The sequence below is a fragment of the Onychostoma macrolepis genome, chromosome 05 (genome assembly GCF_012432095.1).
Source record: "Onychostoma macrolepis isolate SWU-2019 chromosome 05, ASM1243209v1, whole genome shotgun sequence".
Taxonomy (NCBI): Eukaryota; Metazoa; Chordata; class Actinopteri; order Cypriniformes; family Cyprinidae; genus Onychostoma; species Onychostoma macrolepis.
This window is the reverse complement of record NC_081159.1, coordinates 11,523,156-11,546,157: the sequence shown is the minus strand read 5'-3', so window position 1 is coordinate 11,546,157 and position 23,002 is coordinate 11,523,156. Positions and strand designations below refer to the sequence as shown.

Here is a 23,002-nt window from a genome sequence, read left to right as displayed (position 1 = left end):
GATCAGTTCTTTAAAAACTAGTAACATAATTTTGTCCTCTATCAGATGAGTACTACCTGACCCGAAATTAACTTAAAAGCACTTGTGCTTTTTTGTTGCTTTGAAATGAATAGTAGAGATAGGAAAGTGTTTGTTTGGAGCAGATAAATTCCTTTATCATGTTTTGAAAAGTGGTTTTATATTGCCTTTTGTTAGAAATGTACAGCTTACTAAAGCATGCTAGAGAGTCTAAAGTCAGACATTCTTTGTAGGTGGGCATGCCCATTATTACTGAACAGCATCTTCTCAACCAGATCACACAAACCTTTTTACAAACTACCATTGGGGCTTGTGAATGACTGACAGCACTTTCAAATCTCAGCCAACGTTTTTTTTTTTTTTTTAAGTAATTTTATAATCACTTTCGAACAGTGGGAAGCTCCGGGAAGTCGAGCCCTTTGTGCGATCGCGACCTTTTGAGCTTTCCTCTCAATTCAGTTGCTTCTAAAGAGTCAAGTGCTTGTGTGGCAGTACCGGTTGCCATGGCGATGTGATGGCATTCCATTGTCCCAGGTGGGAAACATGCCGTAAGCAGAGATGATTACGCTCTCGCTCCTGTTGCTTAGATAAGATGAGGAAAGGTTTTCTCTATTTGGCCAGTGGACCTTAAATTTATTGCCATTATCAAGCCTATTGCAAATGTTCACTTACTACTTGTAAAGCCTGACAATGTTCAGCTGTATGTGAATTCCAAAAATTACTTATGACCCATTTATGCAGACAAACCGCTCTAAGGGTATTAAAGGGATAGTTCACCCAAAAATGTAAATTTGCTGTTTATTTACTCAACCTCAGGCTTTTCAAGAAGTTGTTTTCAAGACTTTTTTTCTTCAGTAGAGCAGTAAAGAATATTTTAAGCTGAAACCGTGGACCATGCTGATTCATAAAAAAGCAAATCAATGGCAAATCAATGGCTACCATCACTTTGAGAGTCAAAAAAGCATAAACAGGCAAGACACAGACAATACTCCTGATGATACCTGATGATACAATACTCCTGAGGTCTTACGAAGCGAAACGATTGGTCTGTGCAAGAAACGGAAATTATTTACAACAACCTGTAATCCATAGCCTAAGCCAAACGGAGAGGTGTCTGGTTTGCAAACAAATCGTTCTTTTAAAACTAGGGCTGGTATGCGATTAAAATTTGTAATCTAATTAATTACATGATGTGGCGACTAATTAATATAATTAATCGCACATCAAATTCAAGTCATTGTTGTGTAAAACATCAAACAGACATTACAAAAAGTAGCTTCAGCAAGAAATATATTGTTTGATTTAACATATAATTTATTACATATACTCTTTTGGACCATGAGGGTGAGTAAATGAAGACAACATTTTCATTTTTGGGTGGGTGAACTATACCTTTAATAATTTTTATTATTATTATTACTATGGAAATATTAAATTATTTATTTAATGAAATGATACTCTAAATAATAAACTAAAACTGCCAGTAGGTGGTGGTAAATGTTGTTGAGTCATTTATTTATTAATTTGATTCGTTCAAATGGCTAATTCATTCAGGAGTGTAGTAAATGGTTCTCTTTATGAATGGTCCATTGAATCATTAGGCTTGTTCAACTTGAAGCAGATCATCACCATCAGATCGATCGGTGTGTGACATCAAAGTACCGCTCTCGCAGTACTTTTGATGTCATAAACTGATCGGTCTGTGCGGTGCCGCTTCAAATCCAACAAACTTAATGGTTCACCCAGTTCATTCAAAACGTGGATTAAGAAATGAAATGCAGCTGCATGTTACTCGGAGATGAACAGTTCTGCTTTGTCTTTATATTTTCGTTGGCAAAACTGAGAAAAACAGACAACATTGTGTCTAAAATAACACAATATTAACTTCTTATTTATTGAACTGTTGTATAAGATCAGTATCACATTTGCACTCGTGTGGTATTGCTTATTGCTTATGATATTGGTTAACTATACGATGCATAGCTGCGGGAACATATTTTGTCTGGGGGATGCTGGGGGGCGAGGCTTGATGTGGCAGGGTGGGGCCACGGTGGGGGATTTTTGACAAAATCCTATAAACAGCTCAAACTCTTATAGATTAACATACAAATGAAGATTTAGCCTATATGCAAAACAATATATATTTGTGCTTTTGTGATTTTAGTTCAACAATTTTTTCTTTAATATTTCTATTATTTAAGGGGATTTTATTAAATATTAACATCGCTGCTCAAGTTTTGATCAATGCACTTTATCGAATTCTCTCTTCAGAAACAACAAAGTGCAGATGTAGCCTACCTACGTGCGATGTAAGAGATTAATTCATCATACACTGCAGACAACATCACTGTGTCAGTCCTCTTGTCGTGTGTGTCATGTGTTCCTGCCTCTTATTTCCTTATTTGGTCATGTTCCTGTCCTTGTTAAGTGTGATTATTAGTTAAGTCTTGTCCAGCTGTGTTTTAGTCATTATCAGTAATTGTCATGTGTATTTAGTTCCTGCCTGTTTAGTTAGTTTTCGTCTGGTCTACTCGTTATTCCCCAGCGTTCCTGTCTGTGTTAACCTTGCCTTGTCTTGCCCTGATGTCGTCATTAAAGACTATTATTTTGAAGTTTATCCTCATCTGCGTGTTCCTCGTTCCTCCCTGCTGTGTGCACCATGACACACTGATTATAGCTTATATTTTTTTAGAGTGCTTACACTCACGCTTCAGTAATATTCTTTGATAATGTAAATGTTCTTTGTTCGCTGTATAATTTGGCCATTGTTTGAATAATAGTGGACGTGCATTAAAAGTGATCAGCTTAAATTCAAATTCAGTCTTATTAAAATATTTTGTCATAATATGGATAGCCTACTTTCCTAAAACGTTATGATGTGCATAGTTAATAGATTACATTAGGCTACAGATTAGACTACAGTGGTTTGAGCGCGTTTGACCAGAGACTAGAGCGCAATAAAAGAGCAGTGTTCGTTGACGGTGGCCGTCTTGAGAAGCGAGAAAGCTTTGTAAAACAGCTCATAAAAAGGACGAGGACGTGAATGGTTTTTACAAGTCGGAATGTAAAATTACGGTAATATCGCGTGAACATTCACATGAATTTCTGTCAGTGTGAGGGGGAGATGTAGGGACGAATACAACCAAGAAAAATACAACCACACTAGGCTATATATTTCTGGTCAGTTTAATAAATAATCACAAAAAATAAGTATCTTGGGGATGATCGAGGGGCAAAAGGAAAATCTCAGACCCGGCCCTGCGGCGGGGGGTGCTGCAGCACCCTCAGCACCCCTAGTTCCCGCGGCCATGATACAATGTAAATATGAGACAAAAACTCAAACAGTTTCAATATCTTGAATTGTAGCGACTTTCTAACCACGTTCTCTAAGCTCTTTCATGCAGTGAGTTGTTGCCCTGCCTCATATTGGTTATTTGTCATCAATCAACTGTATGCGTTAAATGTATTAATAATTTTAACGAGTTATTTTTGACCGTAATTAATTACTCTAATTAACGCGTTAAAAACCCCAGCCCTATTTAAAAATTTTTTTTTTTTTTTTTTTTTTACTGACCTGGATAAACCAGTTCACCAAATCGGACTGAACTGTCTTGTTCAGTTTGTGGCTCAATCAAATCTTACTTTCAGATGTGCCTGACAGTCATTCTGACTCAAAATGAACCAAAATACCGGCATATATGATCCTATGATGCTAGTTTGGAACAAAAAGTAGAATACCCAAGATGAGTCACTCGTAAAGTTTTGAATGGGGAAAAATGCAACACTCAGTATGGCCACTCTATGAAAGAAGCCCTGCCTACTGAGAAAAAGAGCCAACCCCTAATCGATAAAGTCAGTGCATCACTGCAGCTGCCGTTAGAAGTCCCGGTTGCTATAGAAACAGTCAGCATTCTGAGACGGGTGCCTAGAGCTGTGTCCCAAATGACACACTATACACTATGCACTTATACACTGTGTACTTATGCACTCAACCATGTAGTGTATGAATTATATAGGGTTATTTTGTCATTAATAATCGGAGTCTGATAGCCCCACCCCCTTCGCGACGTAATTAAAGCTGCGACAGTTGAGTTTTTTTTGGTTATTTAAGTGCACCATCCGGGTATTTAAAGTGCACTTTTCCAATGCACACTAGCTGGTAAAAAATAATCTTTAAAAAAAAAATAAAAAATGCTATTCAAGCAACATAAACAACATTTATGATACAGATGTTGTCAGATTTCATTGGTGATTTCAAATTTGAGATTTAATCGTAAGCTTGGTGAACAGTTTTGGAGAATTTGTTGTTTCCCCATTCAAAGAGTTAGAAGATACACTTGCCCGTGAGGCGTTTCCAAGATGGCCAGCGAGTGACATCTGCCTTAAAGTGCTCCTATTATGGGTGATGAAAGGTTCATATTTTGGTTTTGGGAGTCCCCAACAACAGGTTGACATGCATGCTAGGTCAAAAAACAATTTCATTGTCTTGTAATATGCATTTATTTTTACCTTATTTGCTCAACGACTCCCAAACGATTTGCTCAACTATTAATTTTTCCAAACCCCTCCTTTGTGTGACGCTAATTTGCGGTGATTGATCCGATTGGCCAATCTCATTTTCATTTCATCATGCCTGTAATACCTGATAAAGCAGCGTTTGTGAGCGCAGTGCTGCTTTGTGTACAGCCGTTACAGTGGAAACAGTTATATTTACCGCCCCAAAAAGCACCTAGAATGAATTTGCATTTTTATTCAGACCAACACGAAAATCAAGTTTTCCCAGGTATGCACGCGCAACAAGTGGGTCAACAAGAAACGGCTTGTTTCAAAAATGGCTCGTTTAAATGATTCAGAGTCGACTCTTTATACACGGTGCACTTTCAGATTTAAAACTTGGCAGGAACTTTTCATTCACTTAGAGCTGTGTTAAACACTGCATGAAAGGTAATTTTCAAAAATCCATAATAGGGGTCCGCATGAAATCAAAATTTACAATATTTATTTTTGTGAGTGCACATTGTTAGTCTTAAGGTGAACAATTAATTCGTGCAAGTTAATCCTCTGAAAAAAATTGTTTGTCTTGGTAACCTTTAATCAAAATCTGATCTTTTGCTTCCACTCCGGAATGGCACTCCTTCTCTGATGATGTCAATTTGACGGCTTGGGCAGAATTTGCTTAACCAAAAATACGCAAAAATTGAAGACAGATAAGCCGGCAATAAGCGGATACATAAAGCGAGCACTTGAAGGGGCTAAATTAAAGTTTGGTAACACTTTATTTTAGGGTATCTTAATTAGTTGCTTATTAGCATGCATATTACTAGAATATTAGCCATTTATTAGTAGTAATTAAGCACATATTAATGCCTTATTATACATGACCTTATTCTACATCCCTAATCCTACCCAATACCTAAACTTAACTACCTTACTAACTATTAATAAGCAGCAAATAAGTTAATAGTGAATAAATGTTCCCTATTCTAAAGTGTAACTGAAAGTTTTTAGGGTTTCTCATTGTTTATGTAAAAATGTGAGCTAATGAAGACCAATTTATTCACTTTATATGCTTTAGACATGTAAAACATTTTGCATTTCACATCATTATTGGGTGCTTTAATAATATAATTGCGTATAAGTTACGTCATTTTTTTAATTAGGTAAACAAACTTGTGAATTGTTTTTTTGAACGAGTTTATTGAAACTAACTGCCCAAAAGAACCAGTTCGCAAAAAATAATCATATTTTCCAGTTTAATGTTGTAAATAATGTTCAGTTTCTTGCACAGGCTGATAATTTTACTTTACCTCAATATATTGTCAGAAGCAACATGTATTAATTTTGTCTTTCCTTTACAGTATATGCTTTTTTTTGTCTCTAAAGTGACAGTAGCTGTTGGCTTGCATGTTATAAATTACCAAGGGCCACAGCTTCAGCTAAAATTCTTCTTTACTGCTCTACTGAAGAAAAAGGTCACCTACATCTTCGATGGCCTAAGGGTGAGGAAATGAACAGCAATTTTTTAAAGCTCAGTCAGCAGTGTGGTTTTTGCCTGTGGTATGGGCATAGCTGCATTTTCAGCATAGTATCCTCTTTATGGGGTTTGGTCTCATGGACATCAGAAATTCAAGGATCTATGAGTAACTCTGTCCAATTCATCCAAGGATGTTATAGACTCAATTGCGTGCCCGCATTCAGCTGTCTTTCAAAAACATCACAATTCGAATTGTGGCCTCGTAGCAAGCTGTGTTGTCTAATAGAGGAGAGAAAGCTGCTGTGATACTTAGCATTATGATGCTGTTTCCAGCCATGCGTTCCGTGGTACACAGGTCAGGGCTTCTGCTCGCCCTCCTGACTAAAAGAGAAGTTCTCCTTCCTTCAGTGAACGTGTCTAGAGCTCTAAGAAAAGACCAAAGCATCGATCAGGTAACATTTGCAAGTGTCTTTCCTGTACCTCAAACAGTATAGCATAGTGACGCCAACACCAAGGTCATGGGTTTGATTCTGTATATCTTGATTGTAATGTAGAGTGCTTTAGATAAAAGTGTATGCATAGTGCTTAGATATAAGTGGGTTTGTTGCACACTAACACAACAATGTGAAAAACAGATATTTAGTCAGGTCTGTAGACTCGTTTTTTTTTTGTTTGTTTTTTTGCTACTACATGAGATTAATCAGTGCATACTAATGAATAGTTTTTCCGTTATCATAGTTTATATTTTTATTCTAACAGAAGTGGGATTAACATTCAACCTGTTCTTCATCAGTATTATTTGTGATTTGAATATTTAAATCTCTTTTGCTTTGTTATAAGCCGTGCTTTGGACACTTTCAATTGTTTTGTTGTTTGTTTTCAGAATCATGGGAGAACCGTGATCTCTATTCAAAAAATCAATTATCCAGAGTCATAGCTTAAAAAAATACATAATATATCTGGCATCTAAGTAATAATACGAATAAATTGGAATAATAATTGGAATAATAAATTAATATTTAATAATATACTATTTATTATTTGATTATTATATCTCCTGTTTAAAAAAATGGAAAATAGATGCACTGTTTGAAATGGTTGCATTTTATCATTAAATTGTCTTGTATTTTATCTCTCAAAATGATGGTTGTCATTAAAAATGTGGAGATTGGCAGAATTAAGTTAATGCAACCTCTTATTTACATAAGATAAACAAAGCTGATTGGTTTATATTTTTATGTAATTATAGGCCTATATAAACAGGCCTATATACTGTATACATACACACGTGGTCAGAATTGTTGGTACCCTTGGTAAATATGATCAAAGAAGGCTGTGAAAATAAATGTGCATTATTAATTCTTTTGATATTTTATTTTAAAAAATCACAAAAATCTAAGCTTTCATTGGAGAATAAGAATTTAAAATGGGGGAAATATCATTATGAAATAAATGTTTTTTCTCAAATACATGTTGGACACAATTACTGGTACCCCTAGAAATTCTTGTAAGTAAAATATCTCTGAAGTACTGTATATTCCCATTCATATTTACAATTTTGAGCATTCCAGGGGGATTATGAACATGAAATTATCCAGCCATGGCTTCCTGTTTCACAGAAATATAAATAGGAGGGAAAACAAAGCCCAAATTCCCTTAATCATCCATCACAATGAGAAAAAACAAAGAATATATTTCTGATGTGCAGCAAAAGATAATTGAGCTTCACAAATTAGAAAGTGACTTTAAGAAAAGAGCTAGATCAGTGAAAATTCCCATTTCCACCATCAGGGCAATAATTAAGAATTTCCAATCAACAGAAAATGTTACAAATCTGCCTGGAAGAGGACGTGTGTCTATATCGTCCTAATGCATGATGAGAAGGAGAGTTTGAGTGGCTAAAGACTCTCCAAGGACCACAGCTGGAGAATTGTAGAAAATAGTTGAGTCTCGGGGTGAGAAAACCTTTAAATAAAAAAGTCAAACAGCACCTGCATCACCTCATGTTGTTTGGGAGGGCTTCAAGAAAAAAATCAAGAAAAGAAAATCCTTTCACCAAAAAACAATCTCCAGCATATTCAGTTATCAGACACGACTGGAACTTCAAATGGAACTGGCTTCTATGGTCAGATGTAACTAAAAATGTAGCTTTTTAGCACTCAAGATGGGTTTGGTGCACACAGGGATAAAAAGTACCCCATGTGTACAATGAAATACACTGCTGTATTTTTAATGTTGTGGGCCTATATTTCTGCTGGAGGTCCTGGACATCTTGTTTAGACACATGGCATCACTGATTCTATCAAATACCAACAGATAAAAAATCTAAAAGTGACTGACTCTGTTAGAAATCTTATAATGGGCCATGTTTGGATCTTCCAACCGTACAATAATTCAAAAACAAACCTTAAAAACAACACAAAAATGGGTCACTGAGCACAAAACCAAGCTTCTGCTATGGCCATTTCAGTTCCCTGACTTGAACCCTATAGAAAATGAGTGGTGAACTGAAGAGAAGAAGCACCAACATGGAGCTGGGAATCTAAAGGGTCTGGCGTGATTCTGGATGAAGGAATGGTCTCTGATCTCTTGTCATCTTGTCAACCTCATCAGGCATTATAGGAGAAAACATTTATTTCATAATGATATTTACTCGCATTTTAAATTCTTATTCTCCAATGAAAGGTTAGATTTTTGTGATTTTTTTAAATAACAGATCAAAAGCATTAACAATGCAGATTTATTTCCACAGCCTTCTTTGATCATATTTACCAAGGGTACCAACAATTCTGACCACATGTGTATTTTAAAATTGTATTGCATACCTATTGCTGGCATAATAATGACTTATTTTAAATGTTTAAATGCTTTTCTTCTCTTTCTTCTTTTTGTTCTTAACAACTCTCACTCACTGTGGTGGAGCATTTATGAAATATTGTTCTTGTAAATACTTTCCAGCATTTCATTTGTTTTTGTTTTTTTGTTACCGTACAGTTTTCAGCAGTGAATTTTGAATGAATTTCTTCTCAGAGATGTGGATCCAGATGACAATGAAATTACCACACGACCTTGGTGTTTGTCAAAAAACAGTAGGTATTTTGACAGGGAATTTTTAAACTCACCGACTAACCCCTTGTAAATGTTGAAAAACGCTTATGCCCAAGAAACAATTACAGTCCAAATCAGGCTAAAGACAAAAAAATAAAATAAAAAATTCGCTCATTTTTGGTTGCACAGGTTTTTACAGATGAACTTTGAGTGTTAGATGATGGCAACGTTAATCTAATTGTAAATTGGCATTCATTTCCAGGTGTTTGAGAGCCAGATTAGAATTTTATATCGTGCTCACCTCTGCCTACACATTATAGTCCATAATGAGATTAGCAACAGGGCGTCCCTCTCTCAGTGTACATAATTCAGGCCATGCTGTTTTATTCAATCAAACTCATTCTGTGATGTTGAGCTCTTCTTTAAACATGCTTTATTACACAAGCTAAAGAAGAAAATCACCCGAACGATACTTCTTATCTGAGCCGTACTATACAAACACAGTTTTGGGTATAAATAATAGTAATTCCTCAAGTCCACAGAACAGAAAGAGTCTCTAAATGATTTTTGCTTTCATGCAGATAAATTCCAGCATGTCGAGGAGTGTATTAAAAGCGGGTGGAACAACTCCATTATCTACTTAGCATGGTTACCGCATGGTTTTATCAACGTGTCTGTGCAGTGGCTGTAATGGATGACAGAAAGGCTCCTTAATGACACTGCAACAATGTGAAGCACAGCTGTGAGATTATAACAGACTTGCCAGAGTTCTTGCTCTCGATAATAAATCTGAAATTGCCAACATAATCTAGATTCAGTCTCCCTCCAAAGACTCTGAGTCATCTATCTGAAAGGTCATGAGGTCTGCGGGAACAGATAACATCAGGACATTGATGAACCCATTTAGTTTAAATTGCAGGCCAGGCTGCTGGACACCTACTTTGTCTTGGTTGCAGTGCATGTTTCGGTTACTCTTCAGGTGATTTGTCACTGGCTGTAAAGATTGGCGCCAGCCCCTGGAGAGATGAGTTTAACCAAAAGGAATAACAATTACGGTGGTCGACAGCCTTGGCATACCGTGCTGGGTAAGGCGTCTATTAGCATGCTGCAGTTGCTAGGCTTTCAAATTAAACATGTTAGATCAAGTACGAAGGAAGAGACAAAGAGACTGCGCTACCTCTGAGAATCCCTGTCGGATTTGGTCTGGAAAGTGTAGAGGTGTAGCGCTTTTGGCTTTTGTCTCTGACCTGACAGCATCTCAAGGGGCAGATCCAGATTTGGTGAATGGAAAACGGTTTGTGTTTGAAATGGAGCATGCTGAGCTTGAAGGAACTGGGGGTAGCCTTTAATACAAACAGCTGAGGGAAATGAAAGCAGCCACTTAGACACATAATCCCTCTACAATGCACAAGTGTATGATGTAAGAAAATGTCAAGCCAACTTTAAAAGGTGAGACCGACATAGTGAGATAAAGAGAGTTATCTGAGGACAACTGAAGATTGAGACATTTTGTCAACATTAATCCGCTTATCAGTGGTAGTACAACAGTTTTCCTTTTTGCAGTTTAAACTCTTCAGATCAGGACTTAATTGATTTTATTGTCCTTTCTTCATTGCTGTGCTGTGTGAGGATGCACTGAGATTTTGACCGTCAAAAACTAAATACTTATCTGATAACAGAAGCTTTAAAGCTTCTAAATGTAAATTTCAACCAAAAATTTGAATTCTGTCACCTCACTCACCCTTATGTTGTTTAAAACCTTTATGATTTATGTGTGAACTATTCCTTTAACTTTAGCCATATTAAATGTAAATGGCAGCTGATGATTATCATATGTTACGGTAAAAAAGCAATTACAGTTGTACATATTGTGGTCAAAATTCAAACATGGTAGCAAATTGAGTGTGTTGTCTCCAGTGCTTTAGACCTTGAATTCACTTAGTGAAATCTACACAAACAAGGATAGTTGGCTTTTCTGACACATTAGGGATCAGCAGAGTAAAGCTATGTGGTTAAGCAGTGAACACTAGGGGCTAAATTGTGAGTAATGACATCCCTCAGAGCCATTCCAAAGTTCCCTCCTCTTCCATTGTGCTGTCAAAGACGTCAACATAAAAATTTTCCCACATCTGAAATAAAAGGCTTTAAAGTGCCTTTTCACTGGACTAAATAGAAAGCTAGCCTCTTTCCCAGCCCACATGATCGCAATAAAAACCCACCGCTGACACATGAAAACACACAAGCAAGTCAGATTCGCACCAGCAATTCTGAGTAGGAAGTTCTTAGAGTGTTAATTGGTATAAACAAAGTCATAGGAGATGATATTTGCATTAGTCTGGAGACATCTGGCGTCATCTTAGAAAACACTTTGTAGTTTAGCTGATTAGCAGTCTTTAGCCACCCATGTGCAGTTGCCAGAGATTTCATCATGACGCTATTGAAATTTTTTTAGATGATAAAAGCAACGTCTTGTTATTAAACAAATTCTTATATTCACGAGGAAGGAACCAATTTTTTAGGCTTTTAGCCTTTTTATTCAGAAGCAAGTGAGGGGACTTTTGATGTTCTCACTTATCTAATGCTCTAGCCACTGAAAATGAACCCTTACAAATGATTCCTGTCTTTTTCTCTTATAAATTAGCCAGAACAAAAATGGACAACCAAAGGGATGAGATAAAGCTGTCAATAAAATACTGTGGTCCATCACTGAATGAAATAGGGCTTCTAGCATCACTTGCTGGCCCTCTATGGTGTGTTAAGATGCAAATGTCATGTCTAAGAAAACCTAGAGCCCTTTGATCCAAGTATTGCCAGTTATAGCACATATATTGCATAATAGAAATATGGCTTATGTAATTAATGGTCTTATAAGTACATCTTTAGCAAGTGTAAATGCAGCATGCCTTTAGGCAAGTCACTGAAAACTTCAGATGTATACTGTTTGGTTTGAATATCCTACAAGTTTAATGGGATATAATCTTGCCTAGGGCACTTCATTTTTAATGCTTTTGTTGAAGCAGGAAACTGAAAATGTATATCTGCTCCTATTATCATATTGTATGAAGATAATTAATGAATTTGGATTTTGGTTTCCATAAGTCTTCCTGTAGGTTTCTACTATAAATGATTTTGACACCTGAGTCAAAGAGAGAATTACGTGCTTCCGTCAGTTATTCTTGGCTAAATCCTCCTTTTGTAATGCGGTATTAATGTTTAATTCAACCCTGGATGGTGGGAAATGGGTTCCTCGGCTGAGGAGCTACTCACATTTATTTAACTAAAAGCCACACAATGAATTCTGATAATTGGCTAATGCAAAGTTTGAAAAAAGGCAAGCACATAAATATCAGCCATGGCTCTCATTTAGCAATATGTACATCCTCTCAAGAAAAATTGGAAAATTGGAAAACCCAACGGAGCCTTTTCTACCAAGCTTGACCTTTTCGTCAGAGAGACGGAGAGGTACTCTGCCGTGTAAAGGCAAAAGACCGTAACTTCGATTTTGGTTGAAAATTTGTTATTGATATTTTTGGGACATTCAGGACATCCTTTATCATGTGCGTAAGTATCTTCAGTCAATTTCGTTGTTTTTCAGAGAAAATAATGGGTCGTCTCAACCGTAACTTCGCAAAGCCCCAGAGAAACCAAGGCAGAACACCGTATAACACCAGTTACGGCTCTTTCACTTTGTATGGAACGCTCAAATTGAGTTACGGTGTTCTGCCTGTCATCCGAGCATCAGAGCCCGCTCTGCCAGACTGCTTAACAGCTTTTTCCCCCAGGCTGTGAGAGCCCTGAACTCAAATCACCCTGCCCCTCTCTGAAACCCCACACAAACCCCCTACCCCCTGAAACATGGACCATCTCAACCCCCCAATCGAAGTGTGCTACATACAGGTGAGTGGGCCTGTACAAACCACCTGTAGTAGCACACTCTCCTCTTCTATGCGCACTAGACACTTTTCACACACACTGCTGTGTGTATACAATCCCACAAAAGACTCAGTAATATACGTATGTTTACATGCTCATGCACTACAAATCATCTTGCACTGTTCCCCAGCCAGCTGCTTGACTCACAATGTTTCTCTTTGCACATGTACAGTATTTATCTGAAGCATTCGTATAGTTTGTATAGTTTGTATTAGTTTATGTATAGGTAAATCTTTCTATATATATAGTATATTTATAGTCAAAATCTATCAGTAGAATAGTTGTGTATAGGTTTATACTGTTTTTACTTCATTGTTGTATGCCTGTATTTATGTAGCGCCGTGGTCCTGTGAGGCACGACATTTCGTTCCACTGTATGCCCCCACATGTAGCGGAATGACAATAAAGCTCAACTTGACTTGAACTTGCCTTTGTTTAACTGCGCGTCAAAATGAAGGTACAGTGCCAGCTTGGAGTTATACGGTGTTCTGCCTTTTTCTTTTTTTTACTGTCCATTAAAGTCTGCCTCATTTTAATTACGGTGTAGACAAACGAATTAGACAGATTGCGATCTACCAAACATCTCCATATAACAAAGCACTTTAAAGACTATAACTTGGCAGCGATACGTAATCGTGAATTCACCAGGCTGTCACTTCTAGTTGGACGTGTGTGGACTCGAATGCCGTGGCATGATCAATCATAAAATCAGTACTAACAGTTCGCAATTAAATCCATATCCTACCGTCATCGGAGATGTTTAATTCACAATCGTTCTGGGTTGCGTTTCCCAAAAGCATCTTAAGCTTAAGTACATCGTTGACCCATTGAAACCAATGGAGCTACGATCAACTTAGGCTTGCAATGCTTTTGGGAAATGCAGCCATGAGCATTATTCCCGCTTGCTGGTGTTCAGCTCAATCCACAAGTCGTTTTTTAGGTTAGGCTATTTCAATCAAGTCAATATAAAAGCAATTATGCTTTCTTTTACGTTACGCTAGCATTCTTTTACGTTACTGAGCATAGCAAATAAATTGGTTGCAAAACGGTATCCACTCATGTTTAACTTTTAGTCTGATTGTTACGGTCAAAAAAGAAAAATTACTACAGTCACATTACTATATGCAATAGCCTATGAGACAGCCCATGATCATTCGATTTTTTGTAAATGGTGATCAGCAACCAAATATTGATAAAGTGGAAGTTACTGCCTTTTGCCTTAGTGTGACTTCTCACTTTTTGCAGACAATGCAAAAGCAGAGTAGGCTACAGTAACTTCAAAATAGGGGTAAAAATCAAGTTTGAGCTCACAATTTTTTTATGTAGATCATTTTCATTACTAAAACATCTAATTGCCAAATTTCCAGTGTCCTACCTATAATTAATTTGGCTGGACAAATAAGAAACTTTAAAGTCATTTTTCTCAGTTTCACACTCTAGCGAGTTAAGGTCTGTTGCCTTTGTAGGGCAGTCTAACTGTATGTGCAGCCCTCCAGTTCTCCATCAGAGTCTCTTTCTTTTCGAAGTTCAACTCCAGCCTGTCAACAGGAGAATATTGTGTTATGTGTAGCGAATTGGCATAATTAGCCTCTCAAATTAATTGTTCTGTGAAATGAATCATTCAGGCACTGTTCTTTCCATATTCCCTTTAGAAAAGAAGTCATAATAGTTGATTCATTTATTCCATGAGTCATTATATTATAATTATATATGTTATAATTATGTTATAATTTTTCTCCAGTCTTGGCTCTGAAGTGTCAAGTTGAGGACAACCTTGAAAGCATTTTTACATCATTTGAATGTGTCATTAGAGTTGGGAAGTTACTCTGTGAGTCTCCGTTCCACCATGCCATCTGGCAGTTAAACAGGACTGGCTGTATTACCGTTCCACAATACCCTTCTTTTTTTCCTGTCTGTGCTGGGTTTGCTGGAAATAGACATCGGCAAATAGACAAAATTCTTAGAATTCTTGGCCTGCAGAATGATGTCATAACTGCTGCGTATTTTATTCCATGAGTAATTTATTAACAGAAATAAAAAAAGAGGGAAATCTGGCAGAGACCATGCCCAGTGACTGGAGCTATCATCCAAGAATGTATTCCTCTTGAGATACTCATGTGGATATATTATGCAGTGAGTTTCTTTTCATGCCCCACTTATGTAGCTTCTGGCTTTTATGCTGTTTTAAATGAGTAAAAACCACCTGCAAGGCACTAATATTATGCATTTGTGCTGTTATAAGCTGGTTTACTTTGCAAATGTAAATGGACAGTTTTAAATATTTATTCAGTTTTTTTATTTTTATTTTTTTATGGACTAATGTTTATCATGTGCAGATCCTAGTGACATTTTCTTATTTATAATGTTTTAGTGTTTGCTTTCTAACAAGAGTTTTGAATATACCTGGCTTAACTTATCCATGGCTTATTATTAGGTCCTTAGCTGCATTTCCGTCAATGTGGACACATCTGTTTTTGTTTTGGGGAGGCAAAATGTTGTCTGGGAAAGAACTTCATGGCTTGTTTCTCTCTCTCTTTCTGTGTATGTGTGTGTGTCTGGGGTGTTTACATCTGGGTTGTTAAGAGGTCATCGACATGGGCCATTCCATGCTAGAAAACAAAGTGTAACAGGCAATAGAAGAGGCGCAATGTCTCTGTGTAGGAATCAAATACAACATGTTCCATCATCCTTCGAGCTCCCTGCACTCATTAAAGTGTAATGGGTGGTATTTGTGAAGGATATCACACCACATGAGGTTTTCATCCTCATGAATGAATTACAGACATTCAGTCTTTCACTTTCATGGTGTCCTGTGCAAGGCTGAGAGAAGGCCTTTTAGAGCTGAACCCACTGACACCAAGAGTTTTTGCATTATATATACAGCATAAACAAGAACAATATATCAGCTTGACAGGAAAGTGCTCTCGTCTTCCCTCTCTTGACTGTAAAGGATATTGTTCTTTGAGACAGCGGTGAGATTTAGTTGTCCAATTGTCCTGTCAGGTTCATGCATGATTTCTGAAGGATCATGTGACACTGAAGAGTAGGGCTGTGCTGTGACTGTTTATTGTGCATTGATTATGCTTTCAAATGAGAAATTTTCTGCTGGAGACTTGTGAGGCCAAAACTACAAATCATACCTCATTATCAAACATGACAGCCCTGGGTTTGCCACCCATTGAAAAGCCTTAAATAATTGAACAGCCAGAATGAACTCACCAGCCTAGTGTATGTTGGCCAGCGGCATGTGTTTTAGTAACATCTGAGAGTATAAATTACATACAGTATTTTTATATATACTTTATTTATATATTCATAGACATCCTCGGGCATTCTGTTCCTGTTGATTCTGTACTACAGAACCATTAATAATAGAGAAATTTTGACATGGATGACATGAATGGGATAATAATTAAAACTGATTTGTAAAAAATTTTTACGCTGTAAAAAATTTCAGACCTCCCTAACTCTAAATTTTCTAGTGACTGATTACATCAAAATTTTTCCATTGGCTCAATTGAATTTCTGCAAATTGAATTTTTTTCAATTGTGGCAACAGTCTGTTAACATTGGCTCAATGAGAAATAATATGTTGAGCCAATTGAAAAAAAAAAAAACATTAAATCTACCAAAGCATGTTATTGGCCAAATTAAATATTTTAAATAGTACTAGCATACATTTTTTGTTTTACCTAATCTAAAAATGTATATTGGAAAATTTATATAGCTAAAGCAAAATTACTGAATTGTTTATTCCCCGTTGTCCCAAAAGAAAATTATAAAAAAATTAAATAAAAACATTATATGATGATACACTGAACACTGACACATTTTAATAGATATTTTAATAAAATCTACAACAATATTGTAAAAATACCTTACAATGATAAATACATTGAAATTTTCCACACAGTAAACCTTACAAAATCACACATTTTAATTCTCATAAGATACACAAAGTTGATGAATTGCACTTTAAACATTAATACATTCACAAACATGCCAAAATATCAAAAACACCATAAAATGTAATAATTTATCTGAGGTTACTTCAACCAGTGTTTAGTGTAATGTCACCTGAATATTACCATTCTCACAAAAGGTACTCTGAGCTCATGAAACTTACACTTCAAATGTTTGCCAAAAAAAATAAAAAATAATAATAATCTCATAAGAGGTAGTTTGAACTCAAAGGGTTAGTTCACCTAAAAAATGAAAATTCTGTCATTAATTACCCTCATGCCATTCCACATCTGTAAGACCTTTGTTCATCTTCAGAACACAAATTAAGATATTTTTTAATGAGATCTGAGAGCTTTCCGTCCCTCCATAGAAAGCTATGCAGCTTACACATTCAAGGTCCAGAACAGTAGGAAAGACATCATTAGAGTAATCAACGTGACTCCAGTGGTTTAAACCTCAATTTTAGGATGCAACGCGAGTGCTTTGTTTGCGCAAAAATAAATAAATAAATAACCACCTTATTTACTAAAACATTGATCTGCAACCCAATAGGGGAAGCACCACCACACTTTGGATATTATTTTGTAAATAAAGTAGTAAATTGTTTTTTTTTCTGCAAACAAAACTCTTGCGTTGCTTCATAAATTTAGGTTAAACCACTGGACTCACGCTGAATACTTTCATGATGTCTTTCCTACTGTTCTGGAACTTGAATGTGTAAGTTGCATAGCTTCCTATGGAGGGTCAGAGAGCTCTCGGATTTATCAAAAATATCTTAATATGTGTTCTGAAGATGATTGAAGGTTTACGGGTTTGGGTACAACATGAGGGTGAGTAATTAATGACAATTTTCATTTTTGGGTGAACTAACCTTTTAGTGTAAATCCTTGTTGTACTCCACGGTGAGTGCATACAATAATCCAAAGAGTGCAATAAATACATTTACAAAGTCTCCTAAGTTGTCAAGCACCACCTCCTCTTCCAGGATAACGGAGACATTTAGCACACTTGACAGGGGTCTTGAAGTGCAACTGCTGCTCATTACTATTCCAGTTTTCATTGCAGTTGTGTGGTTCTCCAATGACTTTGTAAAAAATATTTAAAAAAAATAGCAATGTCAATATAAGTCTACATATAACTTCAATAACTTATGCAGCATGCATTACACAGAGCCACGTCACACAAATTACATCTAAGAGCTCATAGTATTTGACACTAAAATGGAATTAACATATTCAATAAGAACTGAGTTAAATACTCGCTGTGAAATTCATAGTGGTTCCTTTCCCACACTTCTGACTAAATGGTGCCTCGTAAGCTCAGACCTAGCAATGGTGGGTTACACTGAGGGGAACAAAAACTATTTGTTACAGCAGAAACGTTTTCCTTGGGTCTCATACATTTAATATAATAATCATAAAGTGAAATAAAATTCACTGAATTCACTGTTATTCTGCAAAATACAATGCAATTTATATAAAATGTATTGTGTCCTAAAGTAAAACATTCGGAAACTCGGTTTAATTCGTTTAGCGAATACTTACGTTAACTTATCAGAGGCGGTAATGTAATGTAAGGTACCGTTAATATCATACCCACGTTTTTTCGTTTTTATGTCGAAATTACTGAGACCTGTACTCTGTTTAACTTAAACATGTCTTAATAAAGACAAAGTTCAGTACTCACCATAACTTTAATGATGGAAAATCCGTCTGGAAATGATGTTTTGTCGCTCCTCAGCATTGGCTCCGCTCTCTCGCGCAGACATTTGAATCCGCCAACGGTTTCTGTCAGGCGCATGTGTACACGCGTTTTTTGCTGCAAGGCTTGTTCAGCCAACACAGATTTTTCACTTCTGCTTGATAGATTGGCTGAGTACAATTTAAAATGTTGGGTGAATATATATTTTTAGTTTTAACTTCAGACCTTCAGCTAAAATTAGTACAATGTATTTTTTTTGTTTGGGGGTAATTTTTGGGAAGCAATTTGTTGAGTCAATGCTTATTTGTCAGTTTCCACAGTTTTTCAAAATATACATTTTTTACAGTGCATTCACTGTGAAATAGAATGAATTGAGACCAGAGATCACAGATGGCATCAAGTCTCAGTAGGATAAAGAAAATAATTTGTCTCTCTCGTCTTAATGGGTTCAGTGTATTTGATAGCTTAAGAGTAGATTCTGTCTTATCTGATGTCTTATGAGACTTTTCAGCATAATGGATATAAGCTCTTTTGTTCATGCATGGAGACCCTTTGAACAAATAGAAAAAGATAAGAATTAATTAAGATTGCCATGAAGATGTTTAGAGTCCCAATTAAAAGTTAAAAATCACTTGATCTCAAAGAAGGTCAAGCATGTTCTTGAAGCCCACATACAGTAAGGCCCCTGCTGTCATACTCCAGCTTTAGGAGGGCGACGTTTGCTAACTCAGCTACTCTCGTTTACAAGAGCTCTCTTATGTCCTAATAAAGAGTTAAAGTAGCTGCCAGAACATTAGATCACAGCTAGTGGTGTTATCCTTGAGCGCCACGTGGAAGAATTCCACCGAATCAGCCTCCTGCAGCATCTTTTGATCCCAATGCTGTTTGTTATTAGCAAGCTGTTGCCTGCTAATTGTTTATGCTTCCAGGGAAGGAAAACCACCTTCACCCATCAAAGAGATGGTCATTAATCTTAAAACAAGTTTTCTGTGAGGAGAGCAGAGGGACCTATTTTCTAAACTGAGATAGAAGATGAAAAAACAGTGAAATCCAATCACATTGCTCCTGTCAAGATACACTGCGTTGAAGGCTTTTATATCCTTTTTTAAAAATGTAATTGGATTCCTAGGTGGTTTTAGCATCCCTAATTTGTTTAACAAATAACGTCAGAGTAAGCGGATTTCATGATGATAAAGGAGCCGTGCGCTGTCAATTCAATTAATTCATTTTGTCCCACTAAGAATACTTTCATCGTGACAGCATGTGCAATTTTATTTTACAAACACTATATATGTAATCATGCAAAATTGCGCTTTTATGTAAACTCTTAATCTTTTAAGTAGACTTTTGCTCTGGGAGAAAAATGAATGTGATATTCAGCACTCTGAAATATGGAGAGGCCGTGTGGTAATTATCTTAATAGCATAATAGAATGTAAAACCAAAGTGTTAAAGCTCAAAGCACATGCTCCAAATGTGTCTTTGTGCCAGCGTTTTAAAAGATGCCATTTATGCATGCAGTTTTTATTGTTCAGAGTGAGGCTGGCAAGGCTAACCCACTGTCATGGGTCATGTTTTACGAGCGAAGGATCGAAATGAGATCAAGTGGGGGTGAACACAAACACACACACTCGTTTGTTTTTTGTCATGGTGGGGACCTTCCTTTGATTTTGGTTGTAGTTATACTGAGGTATAACTACATGTTCTGTCCCCTAATCTTGAACATGAAAACCCTTTTTTTTTTTTTACATTTTTCAGTAAGACATTTTTTATTATGTTTATTAATCCATTTTCCTTTGAGACCTGGTAAACCTGACTAGAAAAACTTGACTAAACTTTCTTATTTATTAAAGGGATAGTTAACTTTTTGCTTGCAAAGAAAACAAAAATAACAAATTTATTCACTCTTCCGTGTCAGTCGCCATGCATTCATATTTTTGCTTTCTTTGCGCACAAAAAGTAAAAAGTATTCTTATAGCTTTATAAACTTAAGGTTAAGCCACTAATGGCACATGGACTATTTTAACGATCACTACCTTTCTGGGCCTTGAACATGGTAGCTGCTTTGCTGTCTATGCAGGGTCAGAAAGCACTCGGATTTCATAAAAAAATATCTCACTTTGTGTTCCTAAAATGGACAAAGGTCTTATGGGTTTGGAATGACATGAAGGTGAGTAATTAATTACAGAATTTTCATTTTTGGGTGAACTGTTCCTTTAAATATATGCACAGCATCTCCTTAAAGGGATAGTTCACACAAAAATGAAAATTCTGTCATCATTTACTCGTCGTTGCAAATCTGTATAACTTTCTCTTTTTTATCCTGCTGTGGAACATACAAGAAAATATTTTAAAATATATTTTTTGCGTTCATGAAGTCGAAACACACACACACAGACTTCAAATGTGCAAAACCTTGAAATGCTTGAATGATTTCTGGACTAGCACATTTTGAGCTGCAGAGCTTATAACCTTGCACTATTATTGGCTGCAGTGAGACTCCGTTTTGCAGTCTAGACATGGTAGATTTCCACTGGTGATCTGGATGGTCTCATTTGCCATCAAAATTAATTTTTAGAATTGAGGCCAGCGGGTTAGGCAGGTTTGCCATGTGTGCGCTATCCTCACTTTGCCATTTGTGAATGGCAGCATCTCAGGAGAATGAGGGTGTGCATGGAGACGCTGTGGACCGGGAACCTGCAAAGGGACAGACGGCACGTCTGAGCGTGAGGGGAAGCCCTGTGCTTTTTGAAGTGGAACTTTAGAGACGGTGTTTACTCTTCTGGGATCTGGGCCACACAAGAATGCGTGTGTCATGACGGGATGTAGGAGCTGAGGAATGTTCCTCACAATCCCCACACTGTAGACCAGAGCCAGCCAGAGAGCAAGATGTTTGAAATATTTATTTTAGCATCAGTGTTTAAAAAAGACATTGGTTCATAGCCTGGATTGATGTTGGATCATGAAGAGCCCTTGTTTGGATTGCTTTCTGTTGTTCTTGGCTGGCATCCACTTGCACTCTGTGAAAGAACATGCAAGACGTTAGTTCATCATAATGCAAAGAGGACTTTTTTTTCTGTTTAATATGTCGTTGTTGCCAAATGATGAAGATAAGGTGAGCCTAATCATCTTGTCTTGCAGAGCCTGAATTGGATGCGCCAAGGGTGCTGGATAATATTGCTAAACAAGTCAACCGGACAGTCAGGAGACGGAGACACGCTGGTGATGATGACTACAACATTGAGGTGCTGCTTGGAGTAGATGATACTGTTGTCCGTTTCCATGGGAAAGAGCATGTGCAGAACTATCTCCTCACCCTCATGAACATTGTGAGTATCCCATCATCCTTAGCAGGACTCAACAGGAAGATTTATTTATGTATTTGCTAGGTGCTAGCTTTACAATATTATTTGCAATATAATTTGTATATTATATATTTACAATATTATGTATAAAAATAAATTAAATAATCAATATACTTTTTTTCTGTGATGGGGCTATTGCAAGCATAATACAGGATTATTAATACTATTGGTCACACTTTATTTTAAGGTCCAATTCTCTCCATTAACAAACCATTAACTACTTTTGCCTCAATAAACTGCTAGTTAGAAAGGTATATGTCAAGTTTAGGATTAGGGATGTAGAGTATAGTCATGCAGAATATGTGCTTTATAAGTACTAATAAACAGCCAAGATGTTAATACCATAACATTAATTTCAATATTGTTAATATTGATATTATATTGATAAAATATATAATGAAATTTGAGCACATTCGGACTGCTAGATTTATATTCCCCAAATCCCCTCAACTGTCCCAAAACTCTCTGACCATAAGGCCATCTTTATTGTTGAGCAATCAATTTTTGTCTTCCTCATAAAACTTATTAACTCTTCTCCTGATTCAGTCCTCTGATACGCAGGTAAATGGAAGGCACAGGTGCCTAAGTGTCCTTACTTTAGGAATTCATTTCAAGAAAATTTACTGATGACAAAACACATTTCTGCCAGACTACAGAAAGTGGATGGCAGCAGTCAATGTTTGCCTATGTGCAAATATGTCATTAAGCTGCACCTGTAAAGAGAGTGACCTCGTATGAGGCATGAAATTGTCCAGATGTGGTCATGTCTCTGACATTTTCTGTTTCGGGAGGAAAAGCACATTATTAAGCTAGCACTAGAGAAAAATTGAATCTCCTCTCTTAAAACAGAGGACCCCATTATGTCTACAAGATTGACATATTCTTCATTTAGTAAATGGTGCTGTTCTGAGGAGAGTTATGAAACATGACCACAGATGCTCTGGGTAATCTGTGTAGATAATAGCATCACTCATCAGGCTTTGGTTTAGAGATTTAGCATA

General features: G+C 36.6%; 1 protein-coding gene across 2 annotated transcripts in view; it reads left to right on the top strand.

Annotated features, from left to right (window-relative positions):
- adamts3 (ADAM metallopeptidase with thrombospondin type 1 motif, 3) overlaps positions 1–23,002 on the top strand; it is a 123,239-nt gene that overhangs the window by 27,011 nt on the left and 73,226 nt on the right. For both annotated transcript variants that reach the window (XM_058777269.1, XM_058777268.1), the window contains one exon: positions 21,778–21,965. In XM_058777269.1, the coding sequence (XP_058633252.1) occupies positions 21,778–21,965 (188 nt within the window). The remainder of the gene's footprint in view (positions 1–21,777; positions 21,966–23,002) is intronic.